The sequence below is a fragment of the Rutidosis leptorrhynchoides genome, chromosome 4 (genome assembly GCF_046630445.1).
Source record: "Rutidosis leptorrhynchoides isolate AG116_Rl617_1_P2 chromosome 4, CSIRO_AGI_Rlap_v1, whole genome shotgun sequence".
Classification (NCBI taxonomy): Eukaryota; Viridiplantae; Streptophyta; class Magnoliopsida; order Asterales; family Asteraceae; genus Rutidosis; species Rutidosis leptorrhynchoides.
This window is the reverse complement of record NC_092336.1, coordinates 566,037,754-566,060,696: the sequence shown is the minus strand read 5'-3', so window position 1 is coordinate 566,060,696 and position 22,943 is coordinate 566,037,754. Positions and strand designations below refer to the sequence as shown.

At 33.2% G+C, this 22,943-nt stretch overlaps 1 protein-coding gene across 7 annotated transcripts; it reads left to right on the top strand.

Moving 5' to 3' along the window:
- Positions 1–1,404: 1,404 nt before the first annotated feature.
- On the top strand, positions 1,405–22,443 carry LOC139845348 (uncharacterized). Of its 7 annotated transcripts, none has more exons than XR_011758283.1 (10): positions 1,405–1,628; positions 2,160–2,322; positions 2,654–2,761; positions 2,839–2,883; positions 3,017–3,068; positions 3,531–3,587; positions 21,563–21,620; positions 21,728–21,811; positions 22,041–22,148; positions 22,274–22,443. XR_011758283.1 is itself a non-coding variant. In XM_071835605.1 (10 exons), exons 3-9 carry the CDS (start codon positions 2,759–2,761, stop codon positions 22,101–22,103), a joined length of 387 nt encoding a protein of 128 aa, XP_071691706.1. In that variant the 5' UTR covers positions 1,405–1,628; positions 2,160–2,322; positions 2,662–2,758; the 3' UTR covers positions 22,104–22,148; positions 22,243–22,443. The 7 variants fall into 7 exon arrangements, 5 of the variants coding, with proteins under 5 accessions (XP_071691706.1, XP_071691707.1, XP_071691705.1 ...); XR_011758284.1 differs by having other exon boundaries at positions 22,243–22,443; XM_071835605.1 differs by having other exon boundaries at positions 2,662–2,761; positions 22,016–22,148; positions 22,243–22,443.
- The last annotated feature ends 500 nt before the right edge of the window (positions 22,444–22,943 follow it).

Below are 22,943 nucleotides of genomic sequence, written 5' to 3'. Positions count from 1 at the left end.
TGACAGTGTTTAACTCCAAACGTCATATTTCAGTGTCAAATTAGATAAATCGTACCTTTTTCTATCTTTTGATAAATAAATATATACAAATATAATTAAAAAAACTCATTACCATATACACTAACAGCTACCCATTGTTTGGTCGTTTAGGGAATTTTGTTAGTAGAAGAGATGCGTCATTTTTTAGGAGGAAGAAAATGGTCAAATGCTTCAAACTTCAGTGGTAATAATTGTCACATTTCAGGGTTATTTATTGTAAACATATACGCAATTTAGGGGGCAAAATGGAACTTCAACATTTAATACAATAAACATTAAATAAAACTTACCAAAAAATTTAACGGGATTTATCTTTTTTTTTTTTTTTTTTTCGCTTCGAGTTAACTTTATTTGTCATAACCGTTCAGCTCGAAATAATTTTACGAACAATACACAACTAACTATATTCGAAACGGAGCTTTTTTTATAAAAAAAAATTATTTTCACATATACATATATAATTATACCAAGTACATGGCTAAAACAATTGGTAAGTTAATGAGTTTGTAAAGGAAAAAATCGGAGTTCGAGTCGTTTTACCCCTTCTTACCCCCAATTTTTTCACTCAATTCTCGCTCAATATTAATTTCATAAAAGACGTTAAAATGTTCAACCGCAATACACGGACCATTAGATATATTAGGTACTAAACAACGCATATCCAAATACAACCGCAGCAACGCGCTGTCGAATTTTTTCTAGTTAAATTGAAACACCATTATTAAAGTAAACACATTTTAGTTAGTTATATTTTATGTAAGATTTATAACTTAATTATAGAGTCAACCACAACAACCCGGCAAGGGTATTGTTTTGTTATGGATATTATGAGACAACAAATACTTCCATTGTACTTGCACAATGAGTGGGTGGATAATTATACATCTTTCTATTTAGTGGTCAAAATGCTCTCTCCCCATTGGTGAAAACACCACTATTCACGATTTTTGCCCTCCCATTTCTTCTTCTTTTGATTTATAATAGGTTAAGTGTATATTTTTTTTTTATTATTTTAGCCTATGTGGGCTAGTTTCCAGCAAAAAAACCCTTTAAATGGGCTAATTTGCTCAAATGGACTCCCCACATGGTTTTAGTGGTCAAAATGCTCTCTCCCCATTGGTGAAAACACCACTATTCACGATTTTTGCCCTCCCATTTCTTCTTCTTTTGATTTATAATAGGTTAAGTGTATATTTTTTTATTATTATTTTAGCCTATGTGGGCTAGTTTCCAGCAAAAAAAACCCTTTAAATGGGCTAATTTGCTCAAATGGACTCCCCACATGGTTTTAGTCAGCCTTTTTTTTCTTACTTTTTTTCCAGAAGGTAGCGTATAACTCATCACTGTAAAAGAGATGTGCAGACACCTCCACCCATACCCTCACACACCTCCACCCATACCTTTCATGTGTTCTGTCAGATAATCTTCTTCAACCCTTTCCATATCGCACCTTCTCTCTTCATTACAAACAAAACCAAAACCGGATCTCTCTGGCGATGTAGCAATGAAACCCAAATCAGCCTCCCTCCAGATTTATCACCATCCGCCATCATTACTGCTAAGCACTCGATCAATTTCAATTAAATTAGGTATTTATGTCTTTTATGCCTCTTGATTGTATGTTTTTGCCCTAAATTGGTTGTGGTTTTTTTATCTTTTGGTGTAGCGATGAAACCCAGATCAGCCTCCCTCTTGATTTATCACCATCCGCCATCATCACTGCTAAGCGCTCGATCAATTTCAATGAAATTAGGTATTTATGTCTTTTATGCCTCTTAATTGTATGTTTTTGCCCTAAATTGATTGTGGATTTTTTTTTCTTTTGGTATATTTCTATTTTTTTTTTAGTAATTGTGTGTATTCTTTGTCTATGAGTGTTTGAAAAATGACTGTTGGAGGTCGTGGCATAAGCTTACTTTTTAGATTTTATAGTTAGCAATTGTGTTCAATGCTATGTATTATGAATTTGTTTGCAGCTATGGTTGAGTAGTTTGTGTTTTTGGTGAGTAGATGCTGAATTTTTGTGTCATCGTGGTTGAGTTGGATTATATTCGGTTAATGAGCTATGTTTATGTTTACTTTTGGCTAAACTTTGTATTTGATCTTTTGTATATATGTAGAGAGGATGTTGTGAACTTGATTGTTGAATCCGGCGCTGCACCTGCACTTGTGCATCATCTTCAAGAGCCAAAGTGGTCAAATGAGGTTGTTACAGGCTCGAGGCTGTACGAACATGAGGTGGAAAAAGGAAGTGCTTTTACTCTGGGACTTCTTGCAATAAAGGTATTTATCTTAAAAAACATGTCCGTTAATTGATATTTTTTTATACATAGCTGTGTTGTTTTTTGCAATATGTTATAACATCACAAGTTGGAATAAAGCAGTATTTGATAAATCTCTGTTTTAAATGGTGATAAGTTGCTTGCAATAAAATAATTACATCATTATTATAACACACGACTACTTATGTCCAAGTTTTACTAAATTGTTGATGGTGGTTAAAACATTTGTATAGTCAGTTTTTTAAATATGCTTTGTGTGCTTCATTTGTATTAGGTTATTAATGGTATGTTTTCATTTAAGTTTTATTAGTAATGTGAATGATGTTTAATAGTTTTGCAGGTATGTAAAAATAGATGAAAACCATGGCAAGACATTGTATTATCGATATGTAGTTTCAGAAATAATCCCTCAAAGGATTAAGTGGCTCTTTGGCTCAATGGTGATGTTGACGTACTTTCCTTCTTTTGTTACATATTTATATATTCAAAATATTTATATTATTTATGAAAATTGTAGGTGATACTACTGTTATGCTCAACTTTCAATGAATCCAAGTGTGAGGTTAGTCGGGTTATTTAATTTGTTTGAAGTATAATGGTTTGGGTTATGAAAGTTCCTTATTTTCGTACTTATACAATACATCAAATAACTTACAGTTATGTATTTTATTTATGTCTCAACACTTCGGTTTCAGGTGGTCGAGTTAACAATTTTATCTTATAATTGCAGTTTCAGCTTGATCATTTGTAAGTTTTCCGTATATATTAACAAAATAACGATAGTTGTAGATTTTGGATTCAAAAGACCCGATTTCACAAAACAAAATCATATGTGTTAAAGTTACAAATGTATTGCAATGAGGAGTATGTTGAAGCTGACTTTAAGGATCCGCAATAGATGGTCTGCTTCTTATAAGCTAAATTCATTCATCATTTTTCATTGTCAGTTTTAAGAAGAGATTTGTAAGCGTGTTCGCCCGGCTATTTAGATAACTTTTTGGCGAAGGTAATATATGCGTTCAACCTAGGTATGAAAAAAATTAATGCGAAACCCCTTGGATCATCAAGATAAATCCAGTAATACTTTGTTTATAAGATCCATGACAACGTTCATCTCTTCAGTGTTGTTGATTCGTATTATTTTCAGGTAATTATGTATAATCAATTGTTTGCATCTGATGATTCGTATGCACTTTCGTTTTGCTTCAGGTATTTGTTGGTACACTTGCCAAACTCAAATAATTTGGTTTTCTTCTTTATTTGGAGGTAATGTTTATTTTTATTTGACGTTGTCCTTTACCAGCTAATTTTGTTGTCTGTTTGGAGATGGATACCGACTTCAGTTGACACTTTGTATATTATACGAGTACCAAACATCTATTCCCTTATCATGATTCTTAATTAATCATTGCCATCCCTAAAATATGTTATATTTGTTATACAACAAATTAGTGTAACGACCCAACTTCGTTTTACCAAAAACACGACTTAATTTTTTTTTTATATAGACCATCTGGACGGCGTCCAGCAGTAAAGCCCAAGACGGCGTCCAAGCAATTTGGACGGCGTCCAAATGAACTAAAGGTTCCTGATCAGTTTTACAAATTCACGCGGGCGGAAAACCCGCTTCCCGACATTTTCACACGAAACGGTTTTCACAACATGCTATAATAATTATAATTAAGAAATTTCCTCGATAGAATCGAGTTTTACATCACATACGTTAATTGAAAGTGTTTACACCTGCGGGTTAAGACTCAATAACCCAACCCAATACCAAGAGCATAATCTATCTCGGGGACTACCAAATCCCCAATCCGCGTCCATATCTCCAAAAGCTACCCCATCGAGCCCAAACGCTCCTACACATATAGCCTAACAACTAGCTAGCTTCATAACACAATACCTGTAAAAAGGTAAACAACGAGAGGGGTAAGCAAACGCTTAGTGAGTGTTATAAGTATACACATACATATATAATATACCTACTTGCAACCACCTACTCACATACCGCAAACATGCTAGCAATACAATATTAGCATACGAACTCCAAGTATAAAGCTAATAACCTCCATTACCGCAACTAGCATAAACAATAGCATATACTCCAAAATAATATATTATTCTATACAACAACACATACACAACCATATGGTTAACCACAAACGCGTCATGATGCTACAGGCTCCGTGGTTCACACCATACGCAATGCTATGACGCTACCGGCTCCGTGGTTCACGTCACTACACATTTGAGTCATACTCTTTTATAGTGCTACCTGTTCCGTGGTTCACACTTCGGTGCTACCGGCTCCGTGGTTAACACCTCATTTTATAGTGCTACCGGCTCCGTGGTTCACACCTAATTTTATAGTGCTACCTGCTCCGTAGTTCACACTTTGATGCTACCGGCTTCGTGGTTCACATCACAACTCGAGTCATACTCTTTTATAGTGCTACCGGCTCCGTGGTTCACACTTTAACGACTTGTGCTATAGTGCTACCGGCTCCATGGTTTACACTACAACACACGTACCATGATGCTACCGGCTCCGTGGTTCACATCATAGCACACTCGCACATACTATGGCACTACCGACTCCGTGGTTCATGCCATAACATACAAATAAATACACTATATACATACATGCATAATTATTCCACTCACCTCGAACTCGAGCAATACAAACCATGCGTGAAATCTCCACCAAACGCAACAGAGCAAGCTTTTACCTATAATACGCATATTGGTATACAAACAATCAACAAATATTCTCTACAAGAGAATTCGACTCCAACACCCTTAACCAAGAGTTTATACCTACCTCCACAAACCGCCCATTTAGACATCCAAAGTGGACTTCACCAATTACCACTACCGGTGGTAATTCCGACCCATCAAACAAGTACAATTTAACCAAAATTACACTTGACACCATTTAAACCAACCTAGGTCTTAACACTAAATTACTACTTAGGTAGTAATCATTTCAAACGTCAATTAACACTTAACAAAAGCGTTTACCATCCATTTAACCAAAACTAGTGTCATTACCAATTTTGACCCATCAAAGCCAACCCATTTTGACATAAGTCTCAAAAACCTCCTTAATCACTAACGGCTAGTGATTAACTTTCCAAATACCAATTAACACTTGAATCAAATATTTATATACTTGGTTCATCAAATCTTGACCTCATAACTTAGTTTGACACCAAATCAAGGTTAACACCCATTTTGTCATACAAACATGTTCTTAAGAACATCTAAACACTAACGCATTACAAACTAGTGAATTAACACCCAAACGATGACCAAAATCTTCCTCAAACCCTAAACCCACAATAATCGAGTTTACTTACACAATACAAAAGGCAAAACCCCCAAATCCATGAGAAATGGGGTTTATAACCCAAACTAGCTCAAACCCTAAATATGAATAAGAATCTTAACAATTAAATTCGGAGTTAGAGCATACCAACACTACCATAATGTAGCCGTTAACGAGGTGAACAACCTTAACTCTTGCACCTTAACCCAAATCAACCTCCTTCCTCACCAAATGGAGCTTTCCCTCTCTAAAAACTCTTCCTCTCTCTAGGGTTTGAAGAAGAGAGGGTTATGGATGTGAAAAATGATCCAAAAGTGGATCTAAAATTGGTATTAAGGCCACACATCCGTCCTCAAGTGAGAAGACACAAATACCCCTTTTAATTTATTGAAATTCCAACAGCTGGCCCGTCAGACCATTTGGACGGCGTCCAAAATGGCTGGACGGCATCCCATCTTACATTGGTGGACGGCGTCCCACTGAACTGAGACTGAAACTGAAACAGCAACTTCTTTCAGGGACTAAAATTGTCTGAGTCTGATTTTGATGTAAATTCTGAAAATGAATAAGTGTTAGGTACACTTTTTGTGGCGCTTTCTGATGCACACATTTACTGACAACTTTCAGGAACACTTTCAGATGCATAAAATTTCTGGATCTTACAACTCTCCCCCACTTAAATTGGATCACGTCCCCGTGATCCGCACTAAATACTAGAAGTCAAGCACTTCTTCCTCGAACATTTTCGCCTTCAAATGCGGAGTCACACATGTAGTAATCACGCTTCCGACTTCTTGCTTCGTACACTAACGCATCATATATTACAACGAGGAAGGTTAATCACCCCTCGAGACAAAGCAACCGCAACCGTTTGCTCCTACACCGAGTATCCAACTCGTATAATACTTTTCACAATCAAACCAAAAGTAGAGCAATTCACCGAAATCATCGTCGTCACTCCTCACGATCCTACGAAACACAATCAAGCCCGACATCCATAACATCCTCCGTAAATTCTAAGATCTCATCACACGCTAATAATCACTAATCTCATACACTCGAGCTCCATAATTTTCGTTTAGGAAAAATACGAAAAACACCACATATCTCTTCAAGTCCTCTCGGCTACAACTCGTAACAAGCTACATCAATAACTACATTACCCAACGCAATTTACTAAATCCACTACATCATGAACCACATCTTGCATTAATCTAAATTGAGAAGGATTCATGCTTCCTTAAAAATCCGTACTCCATCGGTTCATAAATGCACTACTCAACCGATAGTTCCTGAATATTTTCTGAACCAAGAACCTACTTCCTCCAGCTCCATTCCCGGGTCATTCTTCAACGAAGAAATTTCGGTAACCCCATCATAACACTTTAGAAGTACCTCTTTCCCACCGATTGATCTGCGCACGACTATACGTCACTGGATTAATCCAGGACGACAATAATACACCACGAGTTAGACGAAACATCAACGCATCGTCATAGGGTTTCCCCTCTGAACCATACAATACGGCTTCCTAGTACTAGCATAAAAGCTATTCGTATAATAAAATACCGTCAACGGCGAATCATCATCACAAAAATTCCGCAATTCGTCACACGACTCACAAAATAGTCACCAAATCCGGGTGAACTTTCCTACCTAGACCGTTCGTTAGGGATGGTCTCGACATTTTGACGCAACCTACGGGTCACATCACTAGGGTACACACTCTTGCAAACAAACAACAATCGCGTGTCTCTATGCGAGACAATCAGAACCGACACTCTCGCCTCACAATCGTCCGTTAAGTGGAATAATCTACTTGACAATTTTCAATATCACGTTTCCCGACAGGGAAAATACAGTATCCACTACAACATCGAACTTATACCCATTCAATAATACTATCAGAGTTTCATTGCAACCAAGGTTTTACATTATGAGAGCACCTGCAACAACAACTTCATTCTCTCACCTCCGTGATCTCCAACTTCGCATTTGGTCTCATACCGCACTTTGGTGCTACACGACCACGTTACCTTAGAGGTCTTATATAACGACCCGTCCTAATCCATCTGAACGAATACATTACATTTGGTTACATCGCGAGGTACTTGACCTCTATATGATTCATTTTACAAACATTGCATTCGTTTTTAAAAGACAAACTTTCATCACATCGAAAGTTGACGGCATGCATACCATTTCATAATATATCCATCTATAAATGACTTAATAATATCCTTGATAAACTCAACGACTCGAATGGAACGTCTTTTGAAATATGTCATGAATGACTCCAAGTAATATCTCTAAAATGAGCAAATGCACAGCGGAAGATTTCTTTAATACCTGAGAATAAACATGCTTTCAAGTGTCAACCAAAAGGTTGGTGAGTTCATTAGTTTATCATAAACATTCATTTCCATCATTTTAATAGACCACAAGATTTCAGATATTTAATTGTACACGTAACCCGAGTACATAATAACACGCGTAACCCGAGAATTAAAATTCATTCATATGGTGAACGCTTGATAACCGACTTAACTTTAATGCATAGAATATCCCCAAACAGAACCTCTCGTCTGTATAATAATAATAATCTCGAAGTACTAAAGCATCCGTACCCCGGATGGGACTTGTCGAGGTCCATATATCTATCTTTAGGATTCGCGTCGATTAGGGGTCATACCCGTTTCCTAATCATTAGGTTACCAAGCTAAAAAGGGGGTGATATTCAATATTCATAATCCAGCCATAGAATGTAGTTTTTGATCACTTGTGTCTATTTCGTAAAACATTAATAAAATCGGCACATGTATTCTCAGTCCCAAAAATATATATAAAAAGGGAGTAATGAAACTCACAATACTGTATTTTGTAGTAAAAATACATATGATGACATTGAACAATGCAGGGTTGGCCTCGGATTCACGATCCTATATCATTTGTATATTTGTTAATATACATAATTGTAATCAAACAAATATATATATATATATATATATATATATATATATATATATATATATTTTATTAGTTATATCCTTTTTATATTAATAGTCTATATATATATTTCATATTTTCATTTTGTATGTAAAAATATTAATTTTGTTGTTAATGATAGTTATGATAATGATTTTAGTAATTACATATTAATACTCATGTTAATATAAATATTAATACTTATGACGATAATAATCATAATAATAACTATAGTATCCATAATGATAATTAAAATACTGATAATAATTATATTACTAGTAATCATAATAATAATAACACTATTTATTATAGCATGATACAAGTATTAATTTTTTTAATAGAACTAATAATAATACTTATAATAATAATGATATTGATATTACTAATAATAATAATAATAATAATAATAATAATAATAATAATAATAATAATAATAATAATAATAATAATAATAATAATATTAATAGTAAAAACGTTATTTTCAATGATATTACTGGTTTTAACAAAAACGACAGATTTTAAGAATAATGTTACTTCTGGGTAATAATGTTAATAATATTAATACAAATACTAATAATAATAATAATTATAATAATTTTAATACTAATGATAATAATGATAACAATAATAGCGATACTAGTCGTAAAAGTGATGATCATAATATTAGTATAGTTGTAATAATAATAATAATCTTGATAACAATGATAATTCTAAAATGTTAATCATAATACATAAAAATGATAAACTTATATTTTAAATGATGATAATAATATTAGTAACAACAATAATAATACTAATAATCATATTTGTAATCATAATTATGATAATAATAGATGGTAACTAACACATATTTTAGTAATACTAATAATGATAATAGCTATAATACTTGTGTTAGTAACAATTAATAATAATAATAATAATAATAATAATAATAATAATAATAATAATAATAATAATGATAATCATAATAATAATGATAATACTTATACTAATAATAATAATAATGATAATAATTATATTTATAGTAATAATAACAATAATAATAATAATAAGATTTTTAGTAAAGAAATCTACCTTCTAAGACTTTTATAAAAAAAGATTGTCCCGAACCAGGATTGAACTCGTGACCCCTCGCCTACACACTAACACTCTTAACCATGGAACCGTTTCTATTTTTCTGAGATTAAACCCACCCATTTAAATATAACTCACCTTCTGTTTCATCTTCACCTTCATCTTCTCCAAAAAATCAATCAGCCCAAACAACATCAATAACTATAATAACGAGCTTTTTGTTGTGTTTATTACTTGAAAACGATTATAAACATATAATTTGTGTTCTTTACTAAAAAAATAAAAATAAAAATAAGTGTAATCAGAATTGCTGCTGTCGCTGTTATAAATAAAAAAAATTATGTTTTCATTTTTAAGATCATAATAGACAAAGTTTATAACACAAAATATATTTCAATTCAAACTTTTAAACTTTCTGTAAGCTCAATTGAATCCAACACATTGAATTGAACTCGAATTTCTCGAAGAACACAACCTTTGACTTTTAGAAATATATGTTTGACTCGGAAATTGGAATTTGTTACGAAAAATTGAAATGTGAAAGTTTGCAGATAGATTGAAATAGAGATTTCAATCACAACTGCATTATTACATTTTGTATTTGATTTTGAAATCAATCTTTTCAAAAATTGAACACGAAGCAGAGGAAAAACTGGGTTCTTTCTGTTTTTCTTTTAATTTTTCTTAATTCTTCCAATTGTAGAGTGAAGATAGGATTATGTATAAATGGTAATTGTATAATTGAGTTAGTACATAAGATTCGACAAATTTTTCTTTGTATTAAAGGGTGTCGACAGTTTATGACCATCAAGTACGAAAAAGAAGAAAAAAAATAAAAGAATTTATAAAGCAGATTAAGACTCACAACTGAATTTGTTTTTGAATTGGCAATGGATTACGACCTGAGGCAAATCATAAAAAGATTGAGAGCGACCTTCAACAGAATTTGGCAATTTGCTGAACGTTTCCCTTTTTTTTAATTTATATAATTAAATTTGTTTATGATTAATAAATACTTTAGTAATAATATTAATACTAATTAATAATATTTATATTAACTATTATTAAAAAGATATTTATAATAATAAATTTAAAACTAATGATAATAATATGATGGTATCAATAATAACCAAAATGATAATTTTTAATAAGTTTAATAATAATCTTTAATAAGAATGATAAGTATAATATTATTAGTGATACAAATAATAAGTTGTATTATTTTCTAAGAATATTTATAATAATAATAATGATTTTAATGTTATTGGTTTTATAAAGATATTAATCTTAATCAAAATCTTACTACCCGTTATTATATAATAGTGATATTAACAATGATAACCATAATATTAATCATTATATTTATAATTCTTAATAATAATTATACCAACAATAATTATAATACTAGTACTTAACAATAACCATAATATTAATTGATAATATTTAAATTACAGTTATAATATATACATAAAACTAATATTGATATTAATTTTAATAGTAATAATAAAAGTACTAATAATTTTAATATAACAACTATATTTTCAACTTGCACATAATATATTACTATTATATATTAGTAATTATGTATATTTTAATAATTATAACATATAATAGTTAATCTTTTTATATACATTCCAATATACATATCAAAATAATTATTTATAGAAATCATATACCGTTATGTATAGTTTTATTTTATTACCTTGCATATTATTTTGCATATTCAATTCTAGTGATTAAAGTATATCTTATTATTATATATACTTTTGTTTATATATATTTATATATATATACATATTTATATATATATATATATATATTCGTATGTATATATATCCACATATTTATTTACACACAAATGTTCGTGAATCGTCTGGAATAATCAAAGGTTATCTGAAACCATGTAAATAGTTTTAAAGTTTTGAGACTCAACAATACAGACTTTGCTTATCGTGCCGAAATCATATAAAGATTAAGTTTAAATTTGGTCAGAAATTTTCGGGTCGTCACAGTACCTACCCGTTAAAGAAATTTCGTCCTGAAATTTGATTGGAATGGTCATGGCTGACAATAAATATGTTTTCCTAACGCATACGAGCTGTATATTAGAGTTTTATCATCATCGAGTAATATAGATAAAACAATTGGTTTATGTGAAGAGTACGAGTGAAGTTATCACAAAAGATTGAGATAGAGATTTAAGTTTTGACGTAGTCACGGTGGATTTCTGGAATTCAAGGGATTTAGAGAAAATCTTTGTAATAAGATTTGATTCTTCAATAATTAAGGAAATTAAGATCTCTATAATTAGATACGGTGATCTGCCTTAATTACTATGTCTGATATTTCACTATAAATTCACCCTCTTCATTTCCTTTATATTTTGGAGTTCCATCCTTTTGTTTTCTCTTCTCGATTTTAAGTCAAGCGAATAATGGTCCAGAATTCATAGATATGAAATTCGAAAACATAGCTAACGTTCTAAGAGAGAAATTGTAATAGCACGATCTTGATTGGTTAAATTACCAGAATTCAAGAGAAAAGATAGAATTATCAAGAAAATATGTTCTTGATATGTTTATAGATTAGATAGAATGTAAGAGTCGTGTAACATGGCACATGATGACGGTATAGTCTGTGAATCATCATGTTTCATTAGAAACTCAGCATGACTTACTGTAATATAATCACGTTGATCAAGTATCATTATATTATACTAACTCATGCTTCAGTTCCCAACACTATTTCAAAAACATTCATATTTTAAATTCGAGTTTTTTTCTTCTTCAGAATTTAGAAACTAAGATAGTTTCCTTTCTGATGTAACATTGATAGGAGATAGATGATTTCAGATAAGAATAATTATGAAAATATCTTCAGAAATATCGAGGATCTTTATAATGAAAGATACGATGATATCTTTAGAATTTCAGAATCAAATTGTGATGAAGAAATTCATTCACGATTATTTAGAGCGATTAAGGAGCAAGGTATTCGCTTAAGATTTCATCAGAAACAGAATTATCAGGATTCTTTATGTACAATTTTAGTCCTTGTGATTTGTTCAGAGTCTCCTTCATGGTTTGCTCACTCCATTTTTCGGTTCCAAACCTTCTCTTTTTCTGAGCTTTACCAACACATTATTCTTTATCATCAAACTTTTGGCTGTTAAGGTCGTTTACAGCTTTTGCTGCTTCATTCAGCTTTTTCAACATTTAGCATATCGATTCTTAGACTGGGTGCTTTTCAGAATTTCATAATGGAAGATCATAATTCTAGGAAATAATTGTTATATGTAAGCATATAACTGTTGATGTAGAAATGTTGTGAGATTCAAAATACTGATTACTAATTTCCGGTAATTGGTATAGTAATTCTCGTTACAAGATGTGGATGAGTATATGATAAGGTTTTGATGAACATATATAATGATTTTTTTTCGGAAAGACTTATGCCAATGAGTAATGAAGTTGCTGGTAAGTTTACTGCTAATGTGGTGGAATATAAACGGTTCTCCGGTAACGATGATGAAAGGCAAACTTATATATCGATGTTATAATAAAGCTAATTCAAATGAAGGTCGAAATTGATTTGTTGAAGCTGTGACAAAATTGGCTACTTTGAAAAGGAATTGCAATGTTATTTTCGGCAATAACAATGCTAAAGGAGCTAGCACAGATACGTGTTAATCGTTTACTCAAGTTCCGAGTGTTTTTAGGTGCATAACTATATGCATCAATCTTTTCTTCCGTAGATGAGGTGCGGTTGGTTCATCCTCTCGATTGAGGTGGTTTCAAGAATCATGAAAGGTTGATTGTAATTGTCAAGATACAAATGAGGTTTAAGATGAAATCAAGTGGCAAACTTGAAGAAATGTTTAGTTTCATATGTTATAATCAATATTTTATTTCATTTTAATTGTCCAATATTGGCAGTCCACAGTTAGCAGTCCACAATTAGTAATTAAATAATTCATACATAGTTTAATATATAATATTCGAATTAATTAATACGTATCATGACCCATTGTATACATGTCTCAGACTCGATCACAACTCAAAGTATATATATTATTTTAGAATCAACCTCAACCCTGTATAGCTAACTCTATCATTACTGCGTCGATATGATATGTCAAAACCTTGTATGCGTGTCCCGATATTTAAAATGCATAAATAATAGTATTTAAATGACGATAAATAAAGTGCGTAAAATAAATAACGGAAATTAAATGACAATAAATAAAATTGCGAGAATTAAAATTGCGAGAAATAAATTGCGATAAATAAATGTAATAAGGATTTAACAGTTAGCTAGGAACAGTTAGCTAGGATTTTGGTAGCGTGGATTCTTAACAAAATTTCTCATAATTAATTTGTTTGTTTCTAACAAATTTTATTTTGTCCAATGTTTTCTTCATTATGCCACTTGTTGGATTCTGATAGGTCAAAATCCAAATATGAAATTGAATGAAAATGGTTATTCTGTGGTGAACGGATTCGTATATCTGTGGATGTAAGTAGGATAGTAAATGATCGTTGAATCAGATTCAAAGAATGTACAGTGTAACTTATTAATGTGAAATCTAAATATTTCTCAGGTATTACCTACCCGTTAAAATATTTTCACCATTAACAGTTTGCACGAAAGAATTTTTAATTACAATCTTTGTGAAAATATACTTACATATATATTTTCTTTAGATGTATTCATGGATTTAATGAGTTAATATAGTATTAAACTCATTTGGTTTACTGTCAAAACTAGAATACATAATCTCTATAACATTAGAGATTACATAATTGCCATGAAAAACGAAGATAATTGATGTAGAATGATACGTAGAACTATGATTATACTCGAGGTACAGAATGAGATGTTGAGGCATGTGATGTTGAAACTTGGGTTGTTGGTGGTACTGTTGGTACCGATGATGTTGTTGAAGCTGGTAAGTTTTGCACCATGTTTTCTAAATTGATTACTCGAGCGCGAAGTTCGTTGACTTCTTCTATTATTCCGGAATTATTGTCGGTCAGAACGAGCGGATGAATAAGGTTTAGAATTGTGGATAGAATATAATCGTGCTGAGCTACTCTGGAAATGAGGGTGAAAATGGTGTTTCGGACTGATTCGCCTGTAAGTGTTTCAGGTTCATCGTCAAGAGGGCAATATGGTGGGTGGAAGGGATCACCTTCTTCTTGTCTCCAATAATTAAGTAGACTACGAACCCATCTCCAATTCATCCAGAATTAGTGATGACTAATTGGTTGATCCATTCCGGTTACACTTTCTTCGGAGCTTGAGTCGAAATCCATATCGGAATAGCTGTCGGAATCTAAGGAATTTGAACTAGTTGCGAGTTCCGTCTTGTACGGTTAGATAAAGGATTTTCGATATGAAATGATTTTCGGATATTAGATGATATTCTAATTGCATAGAATACCTAAATATAGTACAGAAGATCCCTTAGATTACGGAGGAGTTTACGGAATATGTCAGGCAAAGTTTACAGTAACCGATACGCTAAGATATGAATTAGCAGATACGCTAAAATATGAATTTTTGTCTATACACTATTCATGCAAATAATGCAGTAAGATGTGTCTAGACTAAGAATGATAAGTAGTTATTTTCTAATGATGATAAGCAGATGATTTTCGACTAGAAATGATAAGCAAAACTTTTGACATGCAGACACGGTCGAAGTCCAGACTCACTAATGCATCTAAACAACTATCAGTTAGACACACTAATGCAAGACCTGGTTCGCTAAGACCACCGCTCTGATACCACCTATAACGACCTGACCTAATCGATCTGGACGAATACATTACATTTGGTTACATCACGAGGTACTTGACCTCTATATGATTCATTTTACAAACATTGCATTCGTTTTTAAAAGACAAACTTTCATCACATCGAAAGTTGACGGCATGCATACCATTTCATAATATATCCATCTATAAATGACTTAATAATATCCTTGATGAACTCAACGACTCGAATGCAACGTCTTTTGAAATATGTCATGAATGACTCCAAGTAATATCTCTAAAATGAGCAAATGCACAGCGGAAGATTTCTTTAATACCTGAGAATAAACATGCTTTCAAGTGTCAACCAAAAGGTTGGTGAGTTCATTAGTTTATCATAAACATTCATTTCCATCATTTTAATAGACCACAAGATTTCAGATATTTAATTGTACACGTAACCCGAGTACATAATAACACGCGTAACCCGAGAATTAAAATTCATTCATATGGTGAACGCTTGATAACCGACTTAACTTTAATGCATAGAATATCCCCAAACAGAACCTCTCGTCTGTATAATAATAATAATCTCGAAGTACTAAAGCATCCGTACCCCGGATGGGACTTGTCGAGGTCCATATATCTATCTTTAGGATTCGCGTCGATTAGGGGTCATACCCGTTTCCTAATCATTAGGTTACCAAGCTAAAAAGGGGGTGATATTCAATATTCATAATCCAGCCATATAATGTAGTTTTTGATCACTTGTGTCTATTTCGTAAAACATTAATAAAATCGGCACATGTATTCTCAGTCCCAAAAATATATATAAAAAGGGAGTAATGAAACTCACAATACTGTATTTTGTAGTAAAAATACATATGACGACATTGAACAATGCAGAGTTGGCCTCAAATTCACGATCCTATATCATTTATATATTTGTTAATATACATAATTGTAATCAAACAAATATATATATATTTTATTAGTTATATCCTTTTTATATTAATAGTATATATATGTTTCATATTTTCATTTTGTATGTAAAAATATTAATTTTGTTGTTAATGATAGTTATGATAATGATTTTAGTAATTACAAATTAATACTCATGTTAATATTAATATTAATACTTATGACGATAATAATCATAATAATAACTATAATATCCATAATGATAATTAAAATACTGATAATAATTATATTACTAGTAATCATAATAATAATAACACTATTTATTATAGCATGATACAAGTATTAATTTTTTTTAATAGAACTAATAATAATACTTATAATAATAATGATATTGATATTACTAATAATAATAATAATAATAATATTAATAGTAAAAACGTTATTTTCAATGATATTATTGGTTTTAACAAAAACGACAGATTTTAAGAATAATGTTACTTTTGGGTAATAATGTTAATAATATTAATACCAATACTGATAATAATAATAATTATAATAATTTTAATACTAATGATAATAGTGATAACAATAATAGCGATACTAGTCGTAAAAGTGATGATCATAATATTAGTATAGTTGTAATAATAATAATAATCTTGATAACAATGATAATTCTAAAAGAGTGACCAATATCAATAATTGTTCACTCTCATGGAGAAGAGTGACCAATCAGACACAATAATTGCATCGACCGCAATATCAACGCTTCATCATAACCTTCGGACTAACCGTTCATGAACTCCATCACCGGCTCACCGGTCATCTTCACCCATCTATCACTTAAAAGTAACAAGATGCGCTCATCCTCCACTTCATAAGAAGTATTTACCGCAATGTTCTTAAGCTTCGACTTTCGCAACCGTCGAATTACCCTCACCCGTCGATCACTTTCGTAACCTCCGCTGCTTCCAAAGACATCTCAAGGACACCCTAAGCACAAAACGATCACACCATCACCGGAGTTGAACATCACACTAGCAGGTATAAGAAGGCACCTGACGCCGTGTCATGCAAACTCCCATAATCTGCCGAATCCTAGAAACTCGGTCTTTGGGTTCCATACACCCGATGTTACCTACCTTTCCAATATATTGACCCGAAGTCATACCTTCTCGGAAAACCTTACGGTTTATTGTCTTATCGAAAGTTTCTACCGATCACACACTACCCACAATTCCACAAGGTCCAAAACGATATAGCCTAACGAAACCTTTCATCCAACACTAAGGAGATGCTTGGAAACACCAAGTCTTACATCCTTCCACACCTCGATATAACCACTACTACAAGGGATATTCCATTAGGAACGTTACCCCCTAATCCACAATTCACTAACGCAATCATCAAAATACGGGTCCCACTCCCATGAGTTTAACGATCCGAAGACTTCTCGATTTGCCAAATTCCAAGGTAACTCACAACTAGAATCCTTATGCAATTCCTTAACCATACACCCTACGGAGTGTAACCCAATTCTACAATCATTAGACTTGTTACGTCCCATTACGGGATTTAAGTCCTCGTCGCACACACATTCACTAATCGGTTATCCTAGTTACGATGGGTAACTACAATCAATGACAATCTCAATAATGCACCCACTACTTAGGGTGACTAAGTACGCGCCGAACTCGTGAGTTGGCTCACTCACTTAACTAACCGAATCCACCGTAACACTTCTCGACTCGCAATAAACCCGATGTGACTACAAGCACATCACCCGAGACAACTATATCTGAGGAACCAATAGAAGATTCCTAATTTATCCCGAATCTATCCCAACCATGCCGCGTTTCCTCCGTTCGGTACTCGTCATGTCATGCTTGATGTCAAGATACACTTTCGTAATAATGGTGATCGGTTACTATTACAAATGCGTACCTTACCATTTTCACATGGTCACGCAAAGTACTTTACTCGGACTGACGCAACATTCACACCAAATAACACGCGATAACTCCTAGTACCCGAATGACCAAAGTCCATACCGCGAACTTGATCACTCAAAACCGTCAAACATTTGAATCTCTCCAATAGATTCATCCCTAGGACACCGCATCAAATAGATATCTGTATATATATACACCTATATACAATATAATAATAAATGTACATAAGTACACCGCACAACGAGTCAACCTACAACCTAGGTGACTATCACCAAAACAATGTCCGGGTTCACCTACTTATATTAGGCACTTTCAAATCTCAGTCTGACCCGTATTCCTACAAGTCCCGCATATAATGCATAAACGCCAATAAGTCTAAGACTAGGCACCTATCCCAAGGTCACCTAATTCCCTTAGACTATGCTCTGATACCACTTGTAATGACCCAAATTCGTTTTACCAAAAACACGACTTAATTTTTTTTTTTTTTATATAGACCATCTGGACTACGTCCAGTTATCTGGACGGCGTCCGGCAGTAAATCCCAGGATGGCGTCTAAGCAATTTAGATGGCGTCTAAATGAACTAAAGGTTCCTGATCAGTTTTACAAATTCACGCGGGCGGAAAACCCGCTTCCCGACACTTTCACACGAAACGGTTTTCACAACATGCTATAATAATTATAATTAAGAAATTTCCTCAATAGAATCGAGTTTTACATCACATACGTTAATTGAAAGTGTTTACACCATAAATGCGGGTTAAGACTCAATAACCCAACCCAATACCAAGAGCATAATCCCGGGGACTATCAAATCCCCAATCCGCATCTATATCTCCAAAAGCTACCCCATCGAGCCCAAGCGCTCCTACGCATCTAGCCTAACAACTAGCTAGCTTCATAACACAATACATGTAAAAAGGTAAACAATGAGAGGGGTAAGCTAACGCTTAGTGAGTGCAATAAGTATACACATACATATATAATATACCTACTTGCAACCACCTACTCACATACCGCAAACATGCTAGCAATACAATATTAGCATACGAACTCCAAGTATAAAGCTAATAACCTCCATTACCGCAACTAGCATAAACAATAGCATATGCTCCAAAATAATATATTATGCTATACAACAACACATACACAACCATATGGTTAACCACAAACGCGTCATGGTGCTACCGGCTCCGTGGTTCACACCATACGCAATGCTATGACGCTACCGGCTTCGTGGTTCACGTCACTACGCATTTGAGTCATACTCTTTTATAGTGCTACATGCTCCGTGGTTCACACTTCAGTGCTACCAGCTCCGTGATTCACACCTCATTTTATAGTGCTACCAGCTCCGTGGTTCACACTTCGGTGCTACCGGCTCCGTGGTTCACACCTCATTTTATAGTGCTACCTGCTCCATGGTTCACACTTTAATGCTACCGGCTCCGTGGTTCACATCACAACTCGAGTCGTACTCTTTTATAGTGCTACCGGCTCCGTGGTTCGCACTTTAACGACTCATGCTATAGTGCTACCAGCTCCGTGGTTCACACTACAACACACGTACCATGATGCTACCGGCTCCATGGTTCACATCATAGCACACTCGCACATACTATGGCACTACCGGCTCCGTGGTTCATGCCATAGCATACAAATAAATATACTATATACATACATGCATAATTATTCCACTCACCTCGAACTCGAGCAATACAAACCATGCGTGAATTCTCCACCAAACGCAACAGAGCAAGCTTTTACCTATAATACGCATATAGGTATACAAACAATCAACAAATATTCTCTACAAGAGAATTCTACTCCAACACCCTTAACCAAGGGTTTATACCTACCTCCACAAACTGCCCATTTAGACATCCAAAGTGGACTTCACCAATTACCACTACGGGTGGTAATTCCGACCCATCAAACAAGTACAATTTAACCAAAATTATACTTGACACCATTTAAACCAACCTAGGTCTTAACACTAAATTACTACTTAGGTAGTAATCATTTCAAACGTCAATTAACACTTAAGAAAAGCGTTTACCATCCATTTGACCAAAACTAGTGTCATTACCAATTTTGACCCATCAAAGCCAACCCATTTTGACATAAGTCCCAAAAACCTCCTTAATCACTAACGGCTAGTGATTAACTTTCCAAATACCAATTAACACTTGAATCAAACATTTATATACTTGGTTCATCAAATCTTGACCTCATAACTTAGTTTGACACCAAATCAAGGTTAACACCCATTTTGTCATACAAACATGTTCTTAAGAACATCTAAACACTAACACATTACAAACTAGTGAATTAACACCCAACCCATGACCAAAATCGTCCTCAAACCCTAAACCCACAATAATCGGGTTTACTTACACAATACAAAAGCAAAACCCCCAAATCCATGAGAAATGGTGTTTATAACCCAAACTAGCTTAAACCCTAAATATGAATAAGAATCTTAACAATTAAATTCGGAGTTAGAGCATACCAACACTACCATAATGTAGTTGTTAACGAGGTGAACAACCTTAACTCTTGCATCTTAACCCGAATCAACCTCATTCCTCACCAAATGGAGCTTTCCCTCTCTAAAAACTCTTCCTCTTTCTAGGGGTTGAAGAAGAGAGGGTTGTGGATGTGAAAAATGATCCAAAAGTAGATCTAAAACCGGTATTAAGGCCACACATCCGTCCTCAAATGAAAAGACACAAATACGCCTTTTAATTTATTAAAATTCCAACAGCTGACCCGTCAGACCATTTGGACGGTGTCCAAAATGGCTGGACGGCGTCCCATCTTATATTGGTGGACGGCGTCCCAAAAACTGGACAGCGTCCCACTGAACTGAGACTGAAACTGAAACAACTACTTCTTTCAGGGACTAAAATTGTCTGAGTCTGATTCTGATGTAAATTCTGAAAATGCATAAGTGTTAGGTAGACTTTTTGTGGCGCTTTCTGATGCACACATTTACTGACAACTTTCAGGAACACTTTCGGATGCATAAAATTTTTGGATCTTACAATTAGTGTCCTCTTGGTACATAAACATTTACTTGACTATTTAAAAGGATTTTTTTAAAAATATTATCTAACTAGACATTGATCTATAATTTGCATGATTAGTTTCTGATGTATTTAAACTCATATAGTCATATGTATGTGAATGTTGGATTATAAATTTGTTTTGTTTTCTTTAGATAAACTCTATGTACAATTTCACGACGAATGTTGGAGAGTTCCGGTGTACGATGACAAGTAAGCATATATTTGCTAGCAACACTTAATTAGATGTTAATTAAGCACTGACCACTAAGTTATTTAACTGTATATTAATTAAGTTGTTATAACTTCCAAAAAAATAGCCAACTGTTTGAGCTGCCTTCATTATGTGGAATGTTTATGGATTATAATTGGACTGAAATCTTGAAATGGAAGAATCTTTTCAGGTAATACTAGTCATAAGAACATATGCATCTCTATTAATAATTTAATAATGAATTTCATTAGAACCTAAAAAATTATAATACATATATAGTTCATTTATTAGGGAAGCTTTTGCTGAATTTGAACTGAACATAGTAGCAAAAATTGGAGAAAACGAAATAATGGAAATAGCGACAGTCATAATGTTTGGAATTTTTTTGGAACAGGTGCAATTTGATGAATTTTTCAAAGAACACTAAATGCCTTGAATGCGAGGAATTAAGACCAAAGAGACGTTTGACTTGTAGCGAGTGAGATTGTCCTCAGTGAGCATTGCTTTCATTAATATTATTGTAGCAGGTATTTATTTAAAAATTTGCCTACATGTAATTGTCGTGGTTTGTTTAGTCGTATAATAATGTGTGCTCATCGCTTTTTATTCATGGTGATAAAGATATAGTTGACAACGAGTCCTCCATGTATAGGTGATGTGAGCTGCCCAAATACGTTGCTATCTAACGAACAAAGGAAATACATATAATCGTTCGATGTCTCTGTGTGTATAACGTTTGAATTTTGTAATTAGTATTATTATCTAGCACTCACTTAAATATTGTAATTGTAGTCTTTGAACAATATATTTAAATTATGTGTCTATCGTATAGAGTTACCACATTCATTCATGTAGTAGGTTCGGAACCTTGTAGATTATGGGTGTATTATGTTCGTAATTAATAGCTGACTTTCGGTAACTTTTACACCCTGCACTGCTTTGTCATGTAAATACGATGTGTGGTAAATAACTATCGTAATCGCATAGAATTATCATTCGATGTGTGGTCAATAACCATCATAATCGCATACAATTGTCAGCAGCGTAGCGCGCACTCCTAATCTTGTTTCTATCATTCATCGTTCCACCAAAAGATTAAGAGCATGTTTAGCGCTTAGCTATTGGGAGTTTTTAGTTATTACTTTTTATGAAAAAACTTTTATTTAATAAAAAGTTTCGTTTAGTTAAAAGAGCTTAAAACTTTTAGACAGAGAGAACAAGCTAAAAACTACTAAAAGTAACGTTTAGCTTTTTGCTTCTAAATTTTTGTCATTTTACCCTTTAACTGATTCAGCTGCTTTACCAAACACTAAAATATATTT